Source organism: Sander vitreus, chromosome 3 (assembly GCF_031162955.1).
Source record: "Sander vitreus isolate 19-12246 chromosome 3, sanVit1, whole genome shotgun sequence".
NCBI classification, from domain to species: domain Eukaryota; kingdom Metazoa; phylum Chordata; class Actinopteri; order Perciformes; family Percidae; genus Sander; species Sander vitreus.
The window spans coordinates 7,560,851-7,583,076 of NC_135857.1; the positions used below are offsets into that span (position 1 = coordinate 7,560,851).

Sequence of the window (22,226 nt, forward strand, 5' to 3'; positions counted from 1 at the left end):
GTGTGTGTGTGTACTGACTTCCTCTGCTTCTTCTCCAGGTCGTGGTTGCGGCTCTGCTGGCCCTCCAGGTGAAGTTTGGTGTCCTGCAGTTCAGACGTGAGCCGCTGGGTTTTCTTCTTCAGCTGCGAGATGTTTCGCTGGGACTCCTCGTTATCGGCCTGCAGGTCAGTGATCTGAACAAAAGCATTCACGCGACAAATCAGAACTGGAGACGGAAACTTTTCAACACGATGAAAAGCCTGTTGCTGGGAATTGCACAGCAACAAATGTCATGCAATGTGTAACGACTTGAGAGGCATCCAGGCAGAAATATAATCTATACACTACATTCACATTACAGCCGCTTAATTAATAATTCTAATTTTAGTTATCATGTAATTTACAGTGGCCACATACATCATTGGCATCATCGGCTCATTATATCTAAGATATGACATAAATCTGACGCCATATTATATAAATGCAAATATTTGTATTGGTGTAATAAAACATGAAGCTAATGTGTCTAATGTGGGTGGAGCCTTATATCATACTATTTACAGCTGTAATACTTGAATCAATGAATCTGCAGTACATAGCGTCAAGCTAATGGTGGTCCTTATATCAGAGATGGAGGCCGGTGGTTCGGGATGAGTGAAAGTCTCACCCTCCTCTCCAGCTGCCGCTTGTTCTGCTGCTCCACCTCCAGCTTGTCATCACACTCCTGCTGCAGTCTCTTCTTAGTGAACTCAATCTCCCTGATGGCTCGCTCATACTTCAGCCTCCACTCTCCGCCTGTCACAGGAGCACATTCTCAGTCAGCTTCATTGTGTTTCGTCTGAATATGTTTACACTTGATGTATACATGCAAACATTGGTCACAAAAGCACAGTATTCGTTTGAAATGAGGATTTTAGTAAATAAATAAATACCTCCAAACTAAAATATATTAGTGACAATTTCATACCAAACTTAAATTTTAAATGGCCAAGCATTAAAACACTTTGATGTTGTGGAAGTTCACATTAGAAGCCTTATAACCAATCCCCTTCCTGCTAGGCTTTTGCATTAAATTATCTGCAGAAAGAGTTGACTAACATAACAGCACTCAAAGAAACAGCAAAGTAGATGTGACTGGAATTACACAGAGAAACAGCAGAGTGGTAAGTATAACATGACACTGATGTTGTATTGATTGAATTAGTGTTGAGGAAATGCACATAATGGGGAATTTATGTGAGCCATTCTTATTTAGTACCAGTGTTACCACTAGAGATGTTCAGTATCGGCTCGATACTGCCTAAAAACGCTGGTATCGGTATCGGGAAGTACTGGAGTTAATGCACTGATCCGATACCATGTAATGAAGCCCTAAAGAAAAAATACGTTAAAGTAGTTTATTTATGTTATTTTTTCGTTATAACTGACTGTCAAACTGGAGAATAACAGAAAGTTCTGCAGCATTCATGTTTCACAAAGAGTTTAACCTGAGCCAGACCGACAACAAAGATAGAAATAATATCACATCCATACAGGGATAGTAGTATACAGCTGTTATACATCATATCATCTATACAGAGATAGTAGTATACAGCTGTTATACATCATATCATCCATACAGAGATAGTAGTATACAGCTGTTATACATCATATCATCCATACAGGGATAGTAGTATACAGTTCTTAAAATATAATAAAATATATGACACACTGGTATCGGAATCGGTAAGCAAAAAATGGTATCGGACCATCTCTAGTTACCACCCCTTCTCTCCTCAAAGTTTCCAATTGCCTAAGGTGACTTAGACAATTGGAAACTTTAACCTGTTTGTAGCGCCAGAGGAAAAGTCAGGGGATCACCAAAGTCATTAGGATGTCTAATTGATGATATGTTTAATTAATAAGACATAACATACAGTATTTCTATTAAAGCATAAATCTTGAAGTACTGAAGTAGCCACAAGCTACTGCACTGACAGATTTGCTTTGAGACTAAGATGTTCACCTGCAGCCAGTTTAAAGCTGTAGCCATTATTTCAAATTCTATTACTTCACTGAAAAAGTCAGTTCCAATCCTCTCAAGACAAAACTTCACTAAGACTTATACACACATACTGAATGAACATATGAATTTAAGTCGGACATGACTTGTTGAAATGCCACACGTTGCAGTGCCAGTTCGCCAGTCTAAGCTCTGCTATAGTACGGCACAGACAAGTAAAGTGTGTGCCATGTTTGTTCCAACCTACGCAACATGAAGAAACTAAGTCCAAAATCAATGCTACATTCACAAAGTCTGCATGTCACACAGCTGGCAGCCTGCCTTCAGGGTGTCTGGAACGGAATCTTTACTTTATTTTTCACTTTAACTGATTTCTAATACACTTCTTCACATCGGATATTTTGTCAAAGCATCGATCGGACACCCCCCTACAGTTCCTGCACCTCCACTGAAGAACAGTCTTGGAGTGAATCACTGCTGTTGTGACGTCTGCGTTACATACACACATGTGTATGTATGTGTATGCGCAGCTCAAACAGAGAGTTTGTGTACAGACTCTCAGAGGTGTTCATGCGACTCACGGCTTTTTTGCCAAGGTTACGTTGACAGATTAAATTAAGTTATTGTTGTTGTTGAAAGACTAATTGTGACGACTTTCCCTTTTTGTCAACACGGCTTATATATGCTTGGAATACAGTCATTTCAGTGATAGAAGGATGGATGGATGGATGGATACGTTATCGTCTGTCATAAAGTGACTCCTTAGAAAAGGCTCAACAACAACCAAATAATGCACAGTTAAAACACATTTAAAAACGCACACGTAGGATAGGACAATTCAAGAGTTTCATCCTTTTTAATCTCTATTCGATTTTGAAACTGTCAGAGAAGATTTGATTTAATCATATGGTTGTTTCTGAGGCTTTGTGGAGTTGTATTTAATTAAAATTATTAATTAGTTGACAGATATTCAATCAACAATTTTGAAAATCTCAGTAAACAATGTTGATTATGCGGCGATAATGCAGAGGGCCTCTGAGAGAACACATGACCTGGTTGCCCAAAGAATGCTAGCTTGGTGTTATAGCGACAAACACCAGTTAACACACACACAGACACAGACAGACACAGACACACAGACACACCACCTGGCTGAATCTAGGCTTTGCAGCGCTGGGCAGTGAGTTCCCGGCGTAACACACCTACTCAGTCTAAAGCTGTCAACAGATGTGACAGAACTCACAGAACTGTCACTCAGGCTGGATCTGTACACGCCCATACAGTCCTGAGAAGTCATCTAATCAGTTAAACACCTGCGTGGGTGTCCAGCAGCTTTAGCTGACAATTAGCATTGAGTATTTTTAAGCAACACAACATAAATCAGAAGTCTCATCAGATTGGTCATTTCTGCTGTGCTGGGGCATATCTGTTATTTTGACCACATTGTGTCTGACCTGTGTCGTCATCTTCCATCTCTCCGTTGAGTTCAGACGCCCTGATGAGTCGAGCCTCCATCACTTCCATCTCCATGGACTCCATCTGTTTCTTCATGCTGTCAAACTTGGCCTGGTGGATTAGAGAGAAGAAGGGTTTCTATGACTACGTGAACACATCTGTTTCTGTGGATTAACCGAGGAGTTCTGCAGGTTTTCATGTGTTGAGGGCCCAAGTAGAAGCACATTAGAGCACATTAAGTCTCAGGGGCCCACAGAGGAAAGCTTTGGTTGTTGCTGATGTAGGATTGAAACGTCTCCTGCTGAGTGTAAAAACTAACTGACTATCATAGTTGGTCCCATCAGCAGGTGAGGATGCGGCCCAGAACAGGTGTCGGGACCCTCAGTGTTATTTTTTCCAATGAAGTTCTGAAAACAAGTCTTGGAAAAAATGATATAAAGAACTCAACTAATGCGTTACTGCAGTGATCGTCAACTGGTGGCCTGCAGGCCACATCCGGACCGCCAAAGCTTTCAGTCCGGCACGCAGAATAATAATGAATTCAAAAAATGTTTGTTGGTTTATCTTAGTTTGCCACTAATCTTACAATTTGGAGACAAATTCTTGTAAACTTAGCGGACGGCTAAACAAACCATCCTCTCCGCAAGAGAGGTAAATATATGGATGTATTATAAGACCAAAACAAATCCATGTGGCTACTTAATATGCATGTGAATGACCTCATTGTCATGTTTGCAATCTTCATTCTTGATGATGATGCTGGTTGTATTATTTTGTCACAGCATCCTTTCATTGCAAATAAGGCTGGTACAGCGTTACTGAAAGTCGGCAAAAAGGAATGCTAGCCTACTTATCAGTCCATTCTTCATTAAAGCTGTGGTTTTCCATGTCAACTTATTGCTTTAGGCTCTTTGACAGTGATATTTTTACGTGACAACAGGCCATTCTTCCTACAAGCGTTTTCCACCAATCAGGACACTGCATACTACGACGTTTCAATAATCACAGACTTTAACCATCGCTCCACAGTGAACTGCCTCCTAGTCTGACATAATTTACTAGTTAAGGAGCCTAGTTATCATTATGGATTTTCCATGTTTTTTAGGAGTCTGCTCACAAAAATATAGCATTCATTTAGTAAGAGAATTGAAATATCAAACAAGGAGAGGCATATTATGTATAAATAATAAAATAATAAATATAAAATTTTATTCTCTTTATTTGAAAGTCTGGCCCCCGCAGGGTCTGCTTACAGAAATTCTGGCACAGAAACAGAAAGTTTGGAACAATTATGGTTAAATTTAAGTGACAATTTACGGGTTTTATTTGTTTCTTTATGTCTACATCTTTTGAGCCATATGGTCATATCGTTGTGTTTTTATATTTGGTGACCATGTTTGATGCAAAGCAGTAATTGAAGTAGTGTTCCACAGGACTGCACTGAATACATAAAGATCCCTTACTTAGCCTGTGCTATGTGGTAGCCAAAATCAGCTGATTAAGGTGAAAAGGGCTAAAGAAACCAAAATTCTAGCTGTGTTGTTTCTATGTTTTTGACCCATTAGATTTTGTTATTTATATTTCCTATTTCAATATTGTTCGTGCATTTTCAATCACTTTGTGACTGAAAAACCTCCATAAACATGGCACACACTTTACTTGTCTGTGCCATACTATAGCAGAGCTTAGAATGGTGAACTGGCACTGCAACATGTGACATTTCAACATTCAATGTGTGTGTATAAGTCTTAGTGAAGTTTTTTCTTGAGAGGATTGGAACCTGCATAAATAACTGTAATCCCAAATGCCATGACATACATGTCCCTTACAAGTGTATGGAAACTTTGATGCTCTTATTTTCCAATGCAATAACTCACTGTATAGAATTATCCAAACATGTTACTGGTCCATTCCAATGCAACATGCAATGAACCCTTCCCTCTGGGTGAATACCCACAATGCCCCCTTGTGCCTCTCCTCACTTACACAAGAAGAAAATAAAATTCATCCCACATTTCTATCAGCCTGGCCATTTGTAGGCAGCCTCTCACCATGCTATCTGAGCAGTCACAGGAAAATCTATTCCAACAACGCCCAATAAAAATAGAGAAAGACATCATGTCAACGATGTCAAATAACTGAACTAAATGGATCGAGGGAGCTGGGGGAGGGCATCGGTGGAGAAATGGCCTGACAATAACATTTTACTGTGTGTCATCACTGTGTGTGTGTGTGTTTGTGTGTGTGTGTGTGAGAGACAGGCAGAGGGGGCGAGCAGAAGAAGAAGAGAAACAATCAATGCAACGCTGGCTGACCTGGCTGTTTGGTGGAATATGTATTGAGTGCATTTAAGGATTTAGATTTAGGCTCAGATTCTTTTCAAGCCTATCTTAATACCACATTTGCATGCCATATATACAGTCCATTGAAAGAGTTAGAGGTTGGTGTAATCATTCCTCCTCCCCATAACAGCTGTGAAAGGATCCCTTCAGAGCGACTGCACTGTAAAAGATGGGGGACAATTTGCAAATGCCATATGCTTGCCAATTTACTGAGAGGTTTTTTTTTTTTTTTTTTTTGGCATCTTTTGGCAACTTCAACATTTGTAGTTGTTGGGAAATGATCTCTCTCCCATAGCTGCCTCAGGGTCTTAATGCATTCCATTAAACCTGACAGTGTAACATCACCTACCGTCAGCTATAATATTCTCTCGTCTAATATCTCCAGGTCCCCTTGACCTCCTCAGATATATAGCCAGGGACAGCTTTGATTTAGAAAGATGTTTTTTAGCATCTCAATTCATGTCAAACCGTTCCCTCTGTATTTCAGGCACAGTACAGCGCCGCTCCACCTGTAGCTGTGTTAATCATTTCTGAATTTGTTGTGTTTTTGTCTGCCGGTTTATCGACAGTAGTAATTGAAGCTCAGTGGTCTGAAATTCTTCTTTCTACTCTTTGGCAACCTTTTTGTGAATGAAACCTGCTCGCAAACGAAGCGGAGCAGAAAGCCTCCTAAGGCAGTTTAGGGGTGCTGATTATGCCGACGATCAAATCTCACAAATGCACCACTGCTCATGAACAGCTGGCAATCACAGGCTGAAACCAGGAATTCACAACAAGTTTGTGTAGGTGACTTTTCTTTTACAGAAAAAGGATAGGATAAGTATTCTGTACATACATGTTGAAGTGGATATGAATGAATGCCAACACAATTTCAGAGGAATCCATTGATTTATGAGATGTACAAATGGGAGAAAATGTCACAAAATGTTGCAGGGTTTCTTAGAACTATTATGTGACTTTATGTGAACAGTAGTCTATACCCACGACGTCCCACTTCCAGGATTGCTCCGGTGCTGCAGGAATTTCCGCTGGATGCATGTATTTTCGCCAATGTCCGTTTCCTTCCGCTTTCTTTGTGCTGGAATTTTAAACTCCGGTGGATTTATGAGGACTACTGCTCCTCAGATCTCTGCAGGGTAAATCCAGACAGCTAGCTAGACTATCTGTCCAATCGGAGTTTTTGTTGCACGACTAAAACTACTTTTGAACGTACACGTTCCGCCAAAACAAGTTCCTTCCTGAAGCTATTTTGCAGCGGCTCCGTGCAGAGCTTAGCGCTGCCCAAGACAATCGCGATTGGTTTAAAGAAATGCCAATAAACCAGAGCACGTTTTTCTCCCATCCCGGAATGCTGTGTGGACTAGCCAGACCCTCCTGAGCAGCGTTGTGGAGGAAGGTCTGACAAAGTGAGACCATGTGAACACTGGATTAGAACTGCTTTGGGAAAAATAGAAATGTCGGAAAATCTACTCATGTGCAAATACTTTAACATGCCCTGTATTCTAAGCATAATGGTCCGTAAAAGGTCCGTACGCACAAGTAAAAAGTGTATTTGTTTCTACAACAAAAGACTCAGGAAAGACTACGTTCTGTGCGTGATCTCACCGGTACTTAACAAATTAAAGGCCACATACCTACAAACCAGGATTTTGTTGTGTTATAGGTGAAACTCTCATTTAGACAGTGAGGTTTAACAGCCCAGCAGGCTGTGTTCTCCTGCTGACTCACAGCAGCATCTAATGCTGAGCACCACACACCTGAAGGGCATCAGTGATCTGTGTGTGTGTGTGTGTGTGTGTGTGTGTGTGTGTGTGTGTGTGTGTGTGTGCGCAATGCTGAGCTGTAATTTTAATCAGAGTTCCATATGCACTCAGTGAGGAAGGACAAACAGCTATGACTTAATAAGTAAGGTGAGGTTCTGTAAGAGGCTGAACTCTGCGACTGTTTGAGATCATACAGGATGGGATTCATTACCCTACAGTATTTTGGAGTTGACCAACTGCGTTTCCCTTTTGGGAAACCATCCACAGCATCCTGAAAAACTATTTTTTGTATAAACAAATGCATTAATAGGATACCTTTGGTTTTTGCCATTGGATCCCCATAAATGGTAAGGATTTTTTTTCTTCTAACTGTTGCTGTTTCCCTTGTCTTAAGTATTATATATACACTGACTGCATTGTGCAATTGAATATTGATGAAACAATTCCATTAGAATATGACAATCAATACATACAAGTTTATTGCAAAACTCTTGCAAGGATCCCCTGTACTACATGCATAGACCACTGTTTGGGTTGTGGTGATTTAGTACTGTAGTTATGTTGTTATAAATAATTTTAAAAGATTAAAAGAAAAAAAAAAAAAGGTATTACGCTCCCATCAGCCTTTATAACGGCAACATCTCCGACTGAAATCAGTTCATTTCAACTGAATGGCGATACTGTATGCCTCTGAGAGACCTTGCTGCAGTTGAATGAACTGTGTGTTAGCAGCTCCTGGGTCTTCAATAATTACTGCTAAATGTGTTGACAAAACAGCGATGTTTAAATATAAGACAGCCTTTCAGTTATCCAAGTTTAATTTTATATGACATTTTACAACATTATTACTCCTTTTGAAACATTACTATAGACTATAAAACCCCATAGGAGCAAAGGCTGACAGTTCTGCTCTTCAATAATTAAAGCTGATGTGCTAATGTTACATTTATATATAAATGAACAGACATTAAACTACATTTTATAATGTGCCTTAACTTCAAACTTCATTGTGAAGTCAGAGAATGTGGTTGCGTGGTAGAAAATCTTATTACCTTACTGCTAAAGGGCTAATTGGGCTATAAACTGTTATCCATCTCTATTTGCCGTCACAATAAGGTAGTTCCATTCTCATTTGCCTTAATAGAACTCTGCTGGGGGAAAAGCATCAAGTGAAGGAATGGGTCAGTGCTTTGATGGACACAGTGAGGCATAAGGCCCCTGGTGTTTTAGGCAAACCCAAACTTAAGAGTGTGTGTGTGTGTGTGTGTGTGTGTGTGTGTGTGTGTGTGTGTGTGTGTGTGTGTGTGTGTGTGTGTGTGCGCGCGTGCGTGCGTGTGCGTGCGTGTCTCTCTACCTGCAGGTCCTTCGTGTCCTTCTCCAGGCGAAGTCTCTCAGAAGTTTCGGTCTCCAGTAGCTGCGAGGCTGACTCCCCGGTGTTCCGCTCATCAGCCAGCTCTGATGACAGCTCTGAGATCTGGATCAACACATGAACATACATATACACAATCACACACACACACACACACACACACACACACACACACAGCAGGAGTCAAGCAGGTTTATACAGTTTTATTGTTTTATTATGTAAATGGACTGTATTTATATATATATATGACTACTCAAAGCATTTTTATGTACAAGAACCATTCACCATTTAAAACACATTCATACACTGTGGATGAGGCTGCCGTACAAGGTGCCACCTGAGGCCTTCACTACTAAACCTAACAGCGGTACCGCATAAGCTGCGTCACGACGGTGACGCAGCTTGATTGAACAACTAGTTCAATCAACCCAGGGTTTCCCAATGCAGCGACGCGCGCATTCACATGAAAGAAGTGGTGTTTGCAAATAAAAAATATAAAAACATAATTCAAACCGATGTGCGCATTGGCAACACACGGCTCACACTGAAGGGCCAGGGATTGAACCACCAACCTTCCGATTGGTAAACAACAGCTTTACCAACTGAGCCACAACCGCTGCAGATTATTATCATTATTGTATATACCTTGGAACAATTTATTTTGTCAGAAATTGGGTGTTTTCGTTTTAGGTTTGGGCATCAATTACATTTCATTCATATGCAAATTATATCAGTTGATACATAGGAGATAATCAGGGACATGGCAGAAAAGACCTATCACATAGAATATCTGTTTTCCCCAATGGCTCCCACTATTACCATTACATTCCCTTTTAACACCAGGGGTGCTTCTCATTTGCCTTATTTCATGTGTCCTTGTTCCTTGGGTGACCCGGAAATCAATCTGCTCCAGCATCATAAAGGACGTCTCAGTTTCCCTATTTCTGTTCAAAGGAGTGAGCTTGAGCGAGGATACAAGAGATCCATCCTTTGCAGAACTCTTTTAAGGACCACCATGCCCCTTAATTGAAAATCTGTTAGTGCTTAGATGCTGCCTGCAGCTAATCAGACTGCTCTGACAAGCAACAGATTCAACTCAGGTGTAATACTACTACCCATTTTAGATTATACTTGTGTTCTGATTCACCATGTAGTTCAAATTGAATATGTAGTAACTGTACGTCTGACAAATAGAGGAAGTATAAAACAACTTTCATCATTCATACGATGCTGCTGTAGTAACGTGCACAGCACATCACATCACCTATGCAAATAAAACAAGGTATACAGCATCTGAGAATCTGTTTTGTGGTGTTCCCCAAGGTTTGGTCCTTGGTCCCATTCTGTTTGCCTTGTACTGTTTACGCTTCATCTTGGACAGGTCACTGCTACACAGATGATATTAAATCATACATTTCATTTAAAACCTCCCTACGAAATTTAGGTGGCTCTATGGACCAGGCTCTGACTCTGGACCAACATGTCAATCGCGATTCGTTCCTGTTTTTATCCAGCAGAAACATTGTAAAACTCAGATTTATTGTGTCACTTGCAGAGATGAAAATGATAATTGTCACCTTTATCTTCTGTCACGATTACTGTAATTGTCTTTTTTACTCGCCTAAGCAGAAAATCCCTGGATCGCTTAAAAGTGGTCAACATGCTGCTGCAGAGGTTCTGACCAGGCCCTCCAAAGGCTCTACTGTGACACAGATTTTGATTTCTCTTCAATAGCTCCCCATCAAATTCAGAATCCCATTCAAGATTCTTGTGAGCCCTTATAGAGCTCTGCATGGTCAGTCTCCTGCCTACAACAAAGAGCTGCTTCAGTTCAATATTACAACAGGTCTCAGAGGTCCTGTGATCAAAGGTTTATTGGTTGTTCCTCACTCTAGAATCAAGCCAAAAATAGCACGTGCTTTTGAGGTTGTAGCTCCTAAACTTTGGAACTCTCTCCAATTGGAGTTAAAATCTGTGGACACCTTTAAAAAGTCACTTCCGATGGGAGAGGATGTCACATTTCTCTAAATATGTGTTTCTGTAAGGAAATGAGGTAACATTTAAGACAAATGAGAAGCACCCACCAATGATATCACTGTGTACAGACACCCTGCGTGAAGTACACTTCTACATCACTGCAGCAAAGTGAGAAGTTAAAGGTCAGCAGAAACAGATGGCGATAAGTTGCTCTTTGAACTATATTTTATATCATCATATATATATTAATTGTTTTAGGTTTGTTTGTGTAGTAATATTGTTTGTGTATATAGTGTATACTGTTTACTATACTGTATATAGTGTAATGTGTTTAGCTTTTGTTGTCTTCCTACATTCTGAATTATTATTATTGAATTCTTTCATCTCATAAGTCTTTTTTAAGAAAATATTCTTTATATGAATTCTTTAAATATATATATATATATTTTTTTCCTCAGAGTTCTAAGATGATTCTCAGACATGACCAAAATCCTGTTTGTCTGTTTGTGTGTGTTTACCCGGCTCTCAAGGCGGTCGCTGTTGAGTCTCAGCTCGTTCCTCTCTTTCTCCACCTTCTCCAGCTTCTGCTTCAGGTGCTGGATCTCTTCCTGAGAGGGAGAAGACAGAGGATGTTAATGACAGACAGACATGATGGTGGGGACACAGCAGATGAAGTGAATTAATAAGCATATGATGTGGGTAAGGGTTCTGTGTTGGTACTTCTTGACCTCAGTTCTGCTTTCGACACAGGACACCATCATATCCTGATTGAGAGGTTACACGATTGGGTGTGCATATCAGGCAAAGCTTAAGGATGATTTTCATTGTATTTTACTGACAGAAGTTTCAATGTCTCTATTGGAGACTTTGCGTCTGATTCCCTTCCACTGTCCTGTGGGGTCGCACAGGGTTCAGTACTGGGGCCCCTGTTATTCTCTTTATATTTGCTGCCCTTGGGACAGATCATGAACAGATTTAATATCGCATACCATTTATATGCGGATGATATCCAGCTCCCAGACTCATCAGCTCGATCTCTTAGGTCTAATTTGTTAAATTTGCTGTCTGTCTCACGCACATGGCTTAAGACCCATGTTGATCGAGCACGTAGCACCTGAACTATGGAATGCTCTGCCTCCACCCTTACGGTCTGCTGTTTCTTTGGATTCTTTTAAAAGTCAGATAAAGACCAACCAATTTAGACTAGCGTTTGGTTAACCTGTCTGTACTTTATGTATAATTGTCATTTTAATTGTGTATTATGTGTTTTTCTTATGTTTTGTGTTCTTTTGTATGTTAGTTATGCCCTGTAAAGCACTTTTTGATTGTATCTGTGAAAAGTGCTTTATAATACATTTTACTTACATAAAAAGCAATAATGCTGACTTCTGTAAGTCTATTTCAGTAGTTGTGACTAAAGAAAAAACAACAATTTGTGTGTGTGTGTGTGTGTGTGTACTCACATCCTTGCCGCGGATCTGTTCCTCAGTGAGCTGCACCTCTATCAGAGGTCTGACAGTGGTGAAGAGCTTCCACCATGGCCAGCCTTTGACACCGCGATTCTTCTTTATGTTCTTCTGGATGCAGCGGATGGCCAGATCCTGGATCTGTCACACACACATGCAACAATGTAAAGCAAAGGAAGAACACAAGACTGAACAGTAGGTGATGCAACAGCTGTAAAGAGTTTTTGTTGTTCTCAGGGTAGCATACTGCATTTACAACTGCAACCAAAATGGCGCTGGGAGGTCTCTCTATGTGCTGATGTGTCTATAGAACAATGTGGATGTAGTGTTTCATCAGTGGGATAATACACACACTTTTATTTACCACTTTCCACAATTGTGTCAAGCCAGTTTGTTTACATAAAATTTTCGAAAGCCCTTACAGTAGTTGAGTGTCCAGTAAAATGAGAGCTGTGCCTTGAGGCTCCCTCTTCACCACGACAGTGTGCTGCTATGCCCGCAAGATAATAAGACACTGAGCCAGTAACGTAGTGAAACCAACAGCAGTTTGTCATGCAACATCAAAATGATAATCAAATGGGTTCAGATGGTTGCACTGTGAAGGATGTGGAGCAAATCTACTACTTCCATGAAAATCAAGATTGTTCTTTGATTCAGACTCTCCAACACAGCTGCCATTTATAGAATCAAACCAACACAACCTTTTCTCGACCATTTTCTTTGAGACAGGAGACGTCTAACAACATGGTGAAAGATTAGTCAGCACTCACCAGCCCTTGGTGATCACACATGCCTAAAAATGATCAGTAATTTTTTTTACTTTGACATAAATGTGCATGTCGTTTGGCTGACGGCTCTATCTCAGACAGACTGCTAATGTTTCAAGCACAAATGAAACCATCAATGTCAAACTGGCAGCTTGTTGAGGAGGCATTAAGATCATTCTTCCCTAACTGCAGGTAATCTGAAGAGCCATTCATAACGCTCAATTGGGACAAATTGCTCTCTACAAAAAAGGCTGGCATGACTGGGAGGTCTTTATACAGAAATATTGCTCATCAGAGAAAAACCCTCTCTCACTTTTTTCTTATTTATTTTAGATATGTTCTTGGAACTGGAAAAAGTTCTGACCAGTAACTGCTTTAAAAGCATGTGGAGACAACGGAGGGCAGGGGAAAGATCTATGTGGCAGCAGTGTGGCAGGATGAAAGGAAAGATCAGAAGCCTTGAAGAGCAGCATGAGAAACACTGACCTGGGCCATTTCACTCGAATCTTCATCTGAACACTTCATGTCCCATTCCCACACTCCCCCTGACCTGCATAGGAAAAACCTACTCCCTCAAGCTTCCACTCCACATAAAAGGCAATTTATCTTATTTAAGGTTGATTCAATTTTACTTTTTCATATCCAAGATAAATAATCTTGTCAAACAGTTGTTGCAGTAAAGTATTAAACTTGTTTCTTGACTTGTTTATGATATTCAATCTACTTTTCAGTTGGAGGTAAGAAGAAGTCCGAGAAGTCTGACAGGTAGTGGAGGGTTGCCTTTGTAATAAAACTAGGGTTTTATTTCAGAATCAAATCCCGCCTTTCGTTCAAATCTAGAAAGAGGCTGGTTGCTGCCACTTTTACGTCTATACTTGACTACGGTGATGTTTTATACACGCATGCTTCGTCTTAAAGTTTACATGCACTGGACACTGTACAACCATGGATCTCTGAGGTTCATCACTGGTTTTAAAGCCCTCACTCACCATTGTGAACTGTATGAACATGTTGGATGGCCTTCTCCATCGACACGAAGACTTCAACACTGGCATATCTTTATATACAAGGCTATTTTAGGTCTACTTCCGTCCTACCTTCTGACCTATAGCAATGTAAATAGTATCGGGACTTACAATCTTCGTTCCCAGGATCTTTTCCTTCTGTCTGTTCCAAAGGTTAAAACTGATCTGGGGGAAAAGGCGTTTAGGTTCGCTGCTCCCTCTACATGGAGCAACTTAGAGAAATCCATGAAACTTAATGAGCTGGTCTCATTGGTCGCTTTTAAGAGGATGTTGATTGACTTGGAGGCAGCCACATCTGGCTGTAGATGTTTTGCCTGATGTTTTTAGGATTGTGGTTGACTTTGAGGGATTTGCTGTTTCAGTTGTCTTAGTTTTCAGTGTTTTTGTGTATTTTGTGTTTGTATGTATGTGTGGTTGTACTGCTGCCTGTCTTGGCCAGGACAATCTTGAAACAGAGATTTTTAATCTCAATGAGTCTCTTCCTGGTTAAATAAAATAAAATAATAATTTACGGCCTGAAAATATAGCCACACAGCGCTCCTCTTCCTCTCTGGTCTGGGTGTCCTCCCCCAGGGTTATAAAGACTTCATTACCTGATACAGTTTTATGCACCAATTTAGTTTTATGCACCAATTTATGGTGGGAATACCTTTATTTATCCTATAAGAAGGAAAACACAGATGACATGGAAAATATATTAAAAATGTAATTGAATATAAAGCAGTAAGGGGGCTTTCACATCAGGGACCTTAGCCTGGACCCAAAAGCAACAAGGACAAAATAAAATAGGCTACTTATATTTGTCTTAAATGTGCGGTGAAGGGAGGATACTGGCGTTAGTGTGGGGGGAGCATTTGGGCCCGGTAGCTAGGCACACACTACGCACTGCGCTCAGCAGGTCGATGAAAGATGAGAAAACGCTCTCTGCATTTTCTGCAGTGTTAGTTTAGTTTGCTGTCACATTACTCAACCCCATATTTGTGAACATCCGAAGTGAAAGTTCTGTCACAAAACTGTGTTGTTGCGTATCTTTGCACATTTTTAAGTGGGAATATGGAAATCCTGGAGATTTCTTAGTGGGTATAGTGCGTATACCTGTGTATCACGTAGACTACACCACTGGCTCAAACTATGATGATGCGGTTTGTTTCATGTATCAATCGCTCCGCACACAACGTTACTGTATCCGATGTTTTCTTCTGCTGCTACTTTAAGTCTCTTGAATGGAGCGAAAGCTTCAGTGGACATTCAAGTCAAATGTACGTCACGATTTGCTCGCTAAGTCTGTTTCCGTTGCACTTTTTCCGATTGCATTGTGCTCTTATCAGACAGCTGCAGCTGATTCAAAACACTGCTGCTCGAGTCCTCACTAACACCAAGAAAGTAGATCATATCACTCCAGTTCTGATGTCTCTACACTGGCTTCCTGTGCATCAAAGAACAGATTTCAAAATACTTCTGCTGGTTTATAAATCACTAAATGGTATAGGGCCAAAATACCTTGCGGATATGCTTGTGAACTATGAACCACCCAGACCTCTCAGATCATCTGGGACAGGTTTGCTTGCCATCCCCAGAATCTGAACCAAAAAAGGGGGAAGCAGCGTTTAGTTTCTATGCTCCACATATCTGGAACAAACTCCCGGAAAACTGTAGCGGAAGACGGCACCTACTCTCAGCTCTTTAAAATCAAGGCTGAAGACCTTTCTTTTTGACATTGCCTTTTTTTTTTATTCATTGTACTGCATTGTGAAGTTTTTAATTTTGTATTGATTGTTTTTAATTCTGTTTTAATTATTTGTAATTCTGTATTAATTTCTAACTGTGTTTTAATGTTTTATGTAAAGCACTTTGAATTGCACTGCTGCTGAAATGTGCTATATAAATAAAATTGCCTTGCCTTATCAATACACCAACCTTTCCACCTCAGCCAAGCATACCAATGTTTTTGCAGTATTACAAATTGAAAATACGTATTAAAACAGGTGGATGGAAACGCAGCGTCATGCTGTGTAAGCTCCGACTCTCTGCATGCCTGGCCTACTGACACTTACACTTTAATGCAGCTGATTAGAACTCAGTAGCAGAATGTAAAAACCTTGCACTGTTTGCTAATCACGCATTAACACCTAGATGAATAATATTAACATAAAGATTGGGCATGCTGTGGCAGAAGTAAACAGTGGTCACTTTAAGTGACAGAAGAAGAAACCGTAATAACGTGTGTGCGTCTTCCGCTGTCCTCTACCTCTCCTTTACACCTGGCAGGCAGGCACGCACGCAGAGCAGCCTCTGCCTGAGCCCACCTGTTCCCAGTGGGGGGGGGGGAAGGGGGGTTCTGTCTTTAGGCAACTATTTAATTAGGCTCAGTGTTTGTCTGGCTGGCGGTGGAATCCCCCATGCTCCTCCACTCTCAACTATTCCCCATGAATGTCAAAGAGACAGAGAAAGGAGAGACATACTGCAGGGCTTCAAAGAAGCCAGCGGATCTCTTCTATTTGTCTATTCCCCCATGGCGAGGCACAGTCTCTCTTTCTCCAGCTTCCCTTTCTTTCTCCCTTTACTCATTCTCATCCTTCCTCTCACATATTTCCCGCTTTGAACGCGGCTCCCCCAGACGGGGAGAGAGAGAACACGGAGCAGGAATAATACAGACGAGATGGGGGAACAAACTTATTGATTTTATGTTGAGGCAATATAAAGAGGGTCTGAGCAAATTTAAATCTAACTCTCTGAGTATATGTATGTTTATCGAGGACAAAAAGTTCGCACCAAACAAATGAAAGTTTGAATCCAAACGTGACATATGCAAAGGGACAGATTTGCTACACGGTCAGTTTGAAATCCGCGATGACTTTTTTCACCCGCTGTCAAATAAATGAGATGGAGAACACTGGGAAGAGTTTGTGGTGACCTTCTAATGAATGCAGATGCTGGTGACCGATAGATTTAAAGTCATAATTCTTAAGATTTTCGTTAAATAAAACCCAATTTTTTATACAATTTATGGTCAGCATTTTACCGTATTATCCATTCAATGTGTTTACATTCTGTAATTACCTCTCACCTCAGTGAGGGGATCAGGAGGTGGAAATCCGTAGAGCAAAATCCACTGAGCCTTGAGAGGAAAATGACTGCAGCGAGAGATGCAGAGGTGCATTCAAAAAGCCACTAAAGTGTGAGAGTCTTCTTCTTATCTTCCTGAGACTGAATCCCTACGAAATACACATTAGCAACTAGTTGCGGTCACAAGGAAAGGAACCCAATTCCAAACTTCATCAATTGCATGAGATTACTATTGACCCCGAGAGATGAGGCTCAAAGTGAGTCCTCTGGAGGACACAGAGAGAAGGGAAACCCAAATACCCTTGGAAAGTAATTTCAGTTGGCAGGCCTGAGCCCAGTGCAGAAGGAAAGAATAAACTGAAATGATAATAGAAGGAGAACGAGGATCCAAAGCTTAATCTCTACCAGTCACACACACACAAACTGTGCACCAAATGAATGGTGTGTTCACATGAAGAAACCTCCACAAGCAACATCAAAACTTCTGTGAAGTAACGCACACACAAAGTCAACAGATCCCCACTGGCACCTTCAGGCAGCACACAGCAGCAATGTTTTCCACTTGTCAGGCTCACTCTGGTGGAACAACACAGACACGCAAGCACACAAAATCCTTTACAAGGGCAGGATGTGAAGCACCCAGAAAGTTCATTTGGCTATGATGTAATGCATTTCCATGGGTTCAAACACTTTCATTTCACTGTGTAGTGTCCAATGCATCTGAAATGCCACGATGGTCTTTAGAGGACACATGAACACAGGATACAGCACTCGCCCACTACCCATACACTGTAACAATAATGAACCAAGCTTCCCTTAAAAGTGAAGCCAATGCGGAAGTGCCTTAAACCTACATGGTATCTAACTTCCAGGAGGGGGTGACTCCACTGGCTCCAAAAAGAAGTCTCTGTATCTATAGAAGTCTATAGGAAAATGAGCCTACTTCTCACCTGATTTATTACCTCAGTAAACATTTTCATAATGAGTTTATGGTCTCAATCACATCTTTCAAGTCTTATTCAATACAGCATGATGTTCATTAAGTAAATGATGGTCCCATTTATTGTAAAATAGACGATAAAGCAGGGGATGCTTTAGGGGGTGGCTAAATGCCGACCTGTAAATCATAAAAGAAGCTTAGCAATGCTAACAATGCTAACACTGTGGACATTAAAATAGACCTCAACTTGTTTTTGGCTGTTGTCATGTCTTGTTCAGTGTTCTGCCAACCAAGCTAGCTATCTAGTGCTAGTACCCGGAGGTCTGTGTTCACCCGCCGGTCAATCTCCACTAGATGACTCGCTTTCCCTCTTTTAGCTTAGCACAGCGCCACTGCAACAACACTGGCTTGGCCGCATCATCCTCCCCAGCTTCACCCAAAAATCGTCAGGTCTGGTTTCAAACAACCAAGATGGCGATGTCCACATTCTTGAAGGCTTCAAAACAGCCATCCACACACACCAATGGGATCATAGCCTGGCAACTTTTCTTCCAGCTTTACCTTGAACAGAGCAGGCATTGATTGTGGGTGGGAAGCCAGTGTGGGATCTTGTCCTTGTCGCTGCACTAGTGACTTGGGTGTGGCCATAATGACCAAAGAGAGCTGTAAAGCAGCAGGTAAAACTACCACAGTTCTCTTGATCCAAACATGGATTTGGAGAATCTCTACATTGACAAATTGGCTATTTTAAAAACATGACCTTCGTTTACAGCACAAGTGTGCAGTTGCCCTTGCAGGCCCTAATTGCTCCCCATAATCTTAATAATCTGTCAACATGTTGTCAATGTATTAATCTGAAAGGGCTTCTGAAAAATCGCAAACAAGACTGGAGTCTTTGGGATAATTAGGGTTGGGCATCGAGAACTAGATTCCTACTTGGAATCGTTTCAAAAATTACGATTCCAGTAGAATCGTTTCTTTATTGGAATCGTTTGGAGGATTTGGTTTCAAATCTGATCATGGGTTCCAAATTTAACATGCGCAAGTTTTGATTTCTGTTGCGGCCAGGCGCTTGTTGTGTTGCCGTGATGCACAGTAAGCAGCGCTCTAGTGTGGCTTTATTTTACGTTGAAAAAGCGCTGTAAAACTGCCACCCACCACTGAATCAAAACAAAACTTTCCTCTTATTTGTGAAATAAGCATGTGACCCATTTCAACTCCACCCCTCAAAGAATCGGAATCGAGAATCGATGAGAACCGGAATCGAAAGGAAGAATCAGAATTGGAATCAGAATGGTTAAAATCCAAATGATGCCCAACCCTAGGGATAATAAAAGGTCCCATAAGTGATACATGGGTCATGCTCATTTTCAGGTTCATTCTTGTATTTTGGGGCTCTACTAGAACATGTTTACATGCTTTAATGATCAAAAACAGTTTATTTTTCTTCCACTGTCTGAACAATCCCTTTTAGCGAGTGTCTCTTTAAGCGCCGCCCCGGCAAAAGTCCAGTCTGTTCTTATTGGTCAGCATTTCATGGTCTTCTGCATCTGTGCTTTTAGAGTCCCTGCACCGTCATTGCAGCCAGGGAATGACTGTTACAGCACTGTAACAGCACTTTCTACCTATATATTAGCCTAGAAATCTAGATGCACCCTAGCGGCAGCAAATGTAATTTGCAGCCAGGGTCAGTCTAGCAACTCTCCGTTGGCTTGCGAGCTGGAAAAACCAAATTCTGGTCAGGCCAATCAAATTGTGTATAGAGTCAGTGGGCGGGCTTAACATAAGGACGGCAGAGTTGCGACGGTTCGGCGTGAATTCCCTGCTACTTGAAAACAAAGAAGATAGCTGCTGCTGCTGGCGAAGAGTGGTCTTTCGAATCGGCTTTAGCCGCAAAGACTCTGGAAGACTTGGAGTTGACCTGAAGTCATTCTTAAAAAAGGAAGATGTGTTCGGAGTTTTGCCGACCGGATACGGCAAAAGTTTAATCTATCAACTAGCGCTGCTCTGGTTGACTATGAGTGCAGAGGGAATTTGAAAGACAACCGTTTATCCCGCCCCCCGGATTGAGCTCTGCCAATGGTGAGTTCCCAGACCCAACATCTTGATGTGGGTCTGGCTTGTCAGGCTACCTATATATAGTATAGTTGCGACATCACAACCGCATGGAAGTCCTGACGGTTCGTTTAAAGGCACAGTTTCTGAATACGGGCTGTGTGCGTTTCTCTTTGGATTGAGCGTTTTGATACTTTCACAGTATTTATATAGCACGTCGACCTGCTTTATAATCAAAAAAGAGATGGAAATCTCACTTTTAACCATATGAGACCGAAGAAGAAAGAAGACTTTGGCTAATGTTTAAAGTGCCTACAATAGATATCTTAATAACAATGTATCAAATAATGTGAAAACAATGTGACAATGTTAAAGAGGTCTCTGGTAGTGATGGGAATTATCATCTGAATCTTTACTGAGCTTTATAGAGAGTTCAGCTCATCTGTTTGGCCACAACTTTACTGTTCTGCTTCACTCTGATCGCTGTCAAAAGCCACGCTACACTACATGCTCAGCAGCAAAAAGACACCTCTCCTATTTGTAACAATGCTATTGCAAATAGTACATAGTATTCATATAGTGCTTTGGCAATACTGTATCTGAATATGGCCATACCAATAAAGCAGGAAGGATAAGTGGAAGGTTGAGCAGTCATAAGACTGATAATGTGAAAAGGGTGACATCCCACAGCCAAAGACCAGAGTGTTGAAGAAGATACAAGGACAGTGGTAGAATCCCGGTGGAGAGGAGACTGACATCTGTCTATCCAATCAGGCCTCTTTTGCTTCAGCAGACTGACGGCTGATCACCAGGGAACTGTGATCTGACGCATCAGTTGAGCAGGGAGGGGAGCCAGGCAAATCACAAGGAGTCACTCACCAGGAAGCAGAACAAGCAGCTCAGTTCATCTCAGAGGGAATTATTTTACCACTGCCAGCATTGTGCTCTCTGAAGAGTTCCCAAGTATTTTCCCTAACAGCTAATTGAGAACAAATGCCACAGCAGCTCTGTCTTCCATCTTAACACCAGAAAACAGAAATAAATAACATGAGGCATAAATAAAATGAGACTCTGTACATGGGGCACGCGCTCAACTAGGTGAGCTAACCAGGCGCCCCGTCTACCTGTATATCTGATGTTTTCCCTATATTCATTATAGCTACCACCACCAACAGGTGTTCCTGTTTGAAATGAGCTCTTTATCAAGTATGCCTAGTTTTAAACTGCAGTACAAATGAGGCTACAATGATGCACCATGATGGACTCTTCAGATGTGTTGCAGTGAGCCTAGCCACTATATGCAGCAGCCTTACCTTCCTCTTCTTGAAGGCCTGTCTGGACAGGTATCCCCTACAGGCAGCCTGGAACAGAGAGATATTCCTCCTGGTCTGAACGTCTCGCTGCTCCTCCAGCCTGGACAGAGTCCCCGCTCTGAAGAACACCTGCAGGAGGAGAGGGAGAGGTAAAGCAAAGTTCTTTTCTTGGGAGAAATGCTAAGTAGAGTTCACACTAGTCTCGCATTGCCAGACCTTCCTCCACAGCGCTGCAGAGGAAGGTCTGGCTAGTCCACACAGCATTCCGGGATGAGCGAAAAACATGCTCCGTTTTATTGGCTTTTTTTTTTTTTAAACCAACCACAGTTGAAGAAGAAAACAGTGTAGTGTAGATGAAGCCAACAACAACAGTAAGAGAGTTTTGTAACACTGATCAAGCTACAAACCTACTGGACATTCTGCATGGATTGAAAATGGTCCTCTTTGGCACACAGACAAAATCAGTATGGACCTCTGCCCAAATAACAGAGCGCTTACAAATGGAAACATGCCAACACTGCACTTATCAATTTCACAGAGAAGTCTATATCCAATTACTTTCATGTATACAACAGCTTCTGAATCCCATTACTTTATATCCTCCAAACACTTACCATGACCAACCAAGTCTTTCATTTCTCCTGCACATCACTGACCTCCGACATGCAACTGGCATAGCACCCAGGTAGAACTGGACTCCGACCCAG

General features: G+C 41.3%; 1 protein-coding gene across 5 annotated transcripts in view; it reads right to left on the reverse strand.

The window, feature by feature from the left end:
- Nucleotides 1-22,226, reverse strand: part of myo18ab (myosin XVIIIA b) — a 163,054-nt gene that overhangs the window by 45,280 nt on the left and 95,548 nt on the right. For all 5 annotated transcript variants that reach the window (XM_078245834.1, XM_078245835.1, XM_078245833.1 and 2 more), the window contains 7 exons: nt 21,520-21,648; nt 12,351-12,494; nt 11,406-11,495; nt 8,896-9,015; nt 3,436-3,547; nt 647-774; nt 19-173 (listed from right to left, as the gene is read on the reverse strand). In XM_078245834.1, coding sequence (XP_078101960.1) covers nt 19-173; nt 647-774; nt 3,436-3,547; nt 8,896-9,015; nt 11,406-11,495; nt 12,351-12,494; nt 21,520-21,648 — 878 coding nt within the window. The remainder of the gene's footprint in view (nt 1-18; nt 174-646; nt 775-3,435; nt 3,548-8,895; nt 9,016-11,405; nt 11,496-12,350; nt 12,495-21,519; nt 21,649-22,226) is intronic.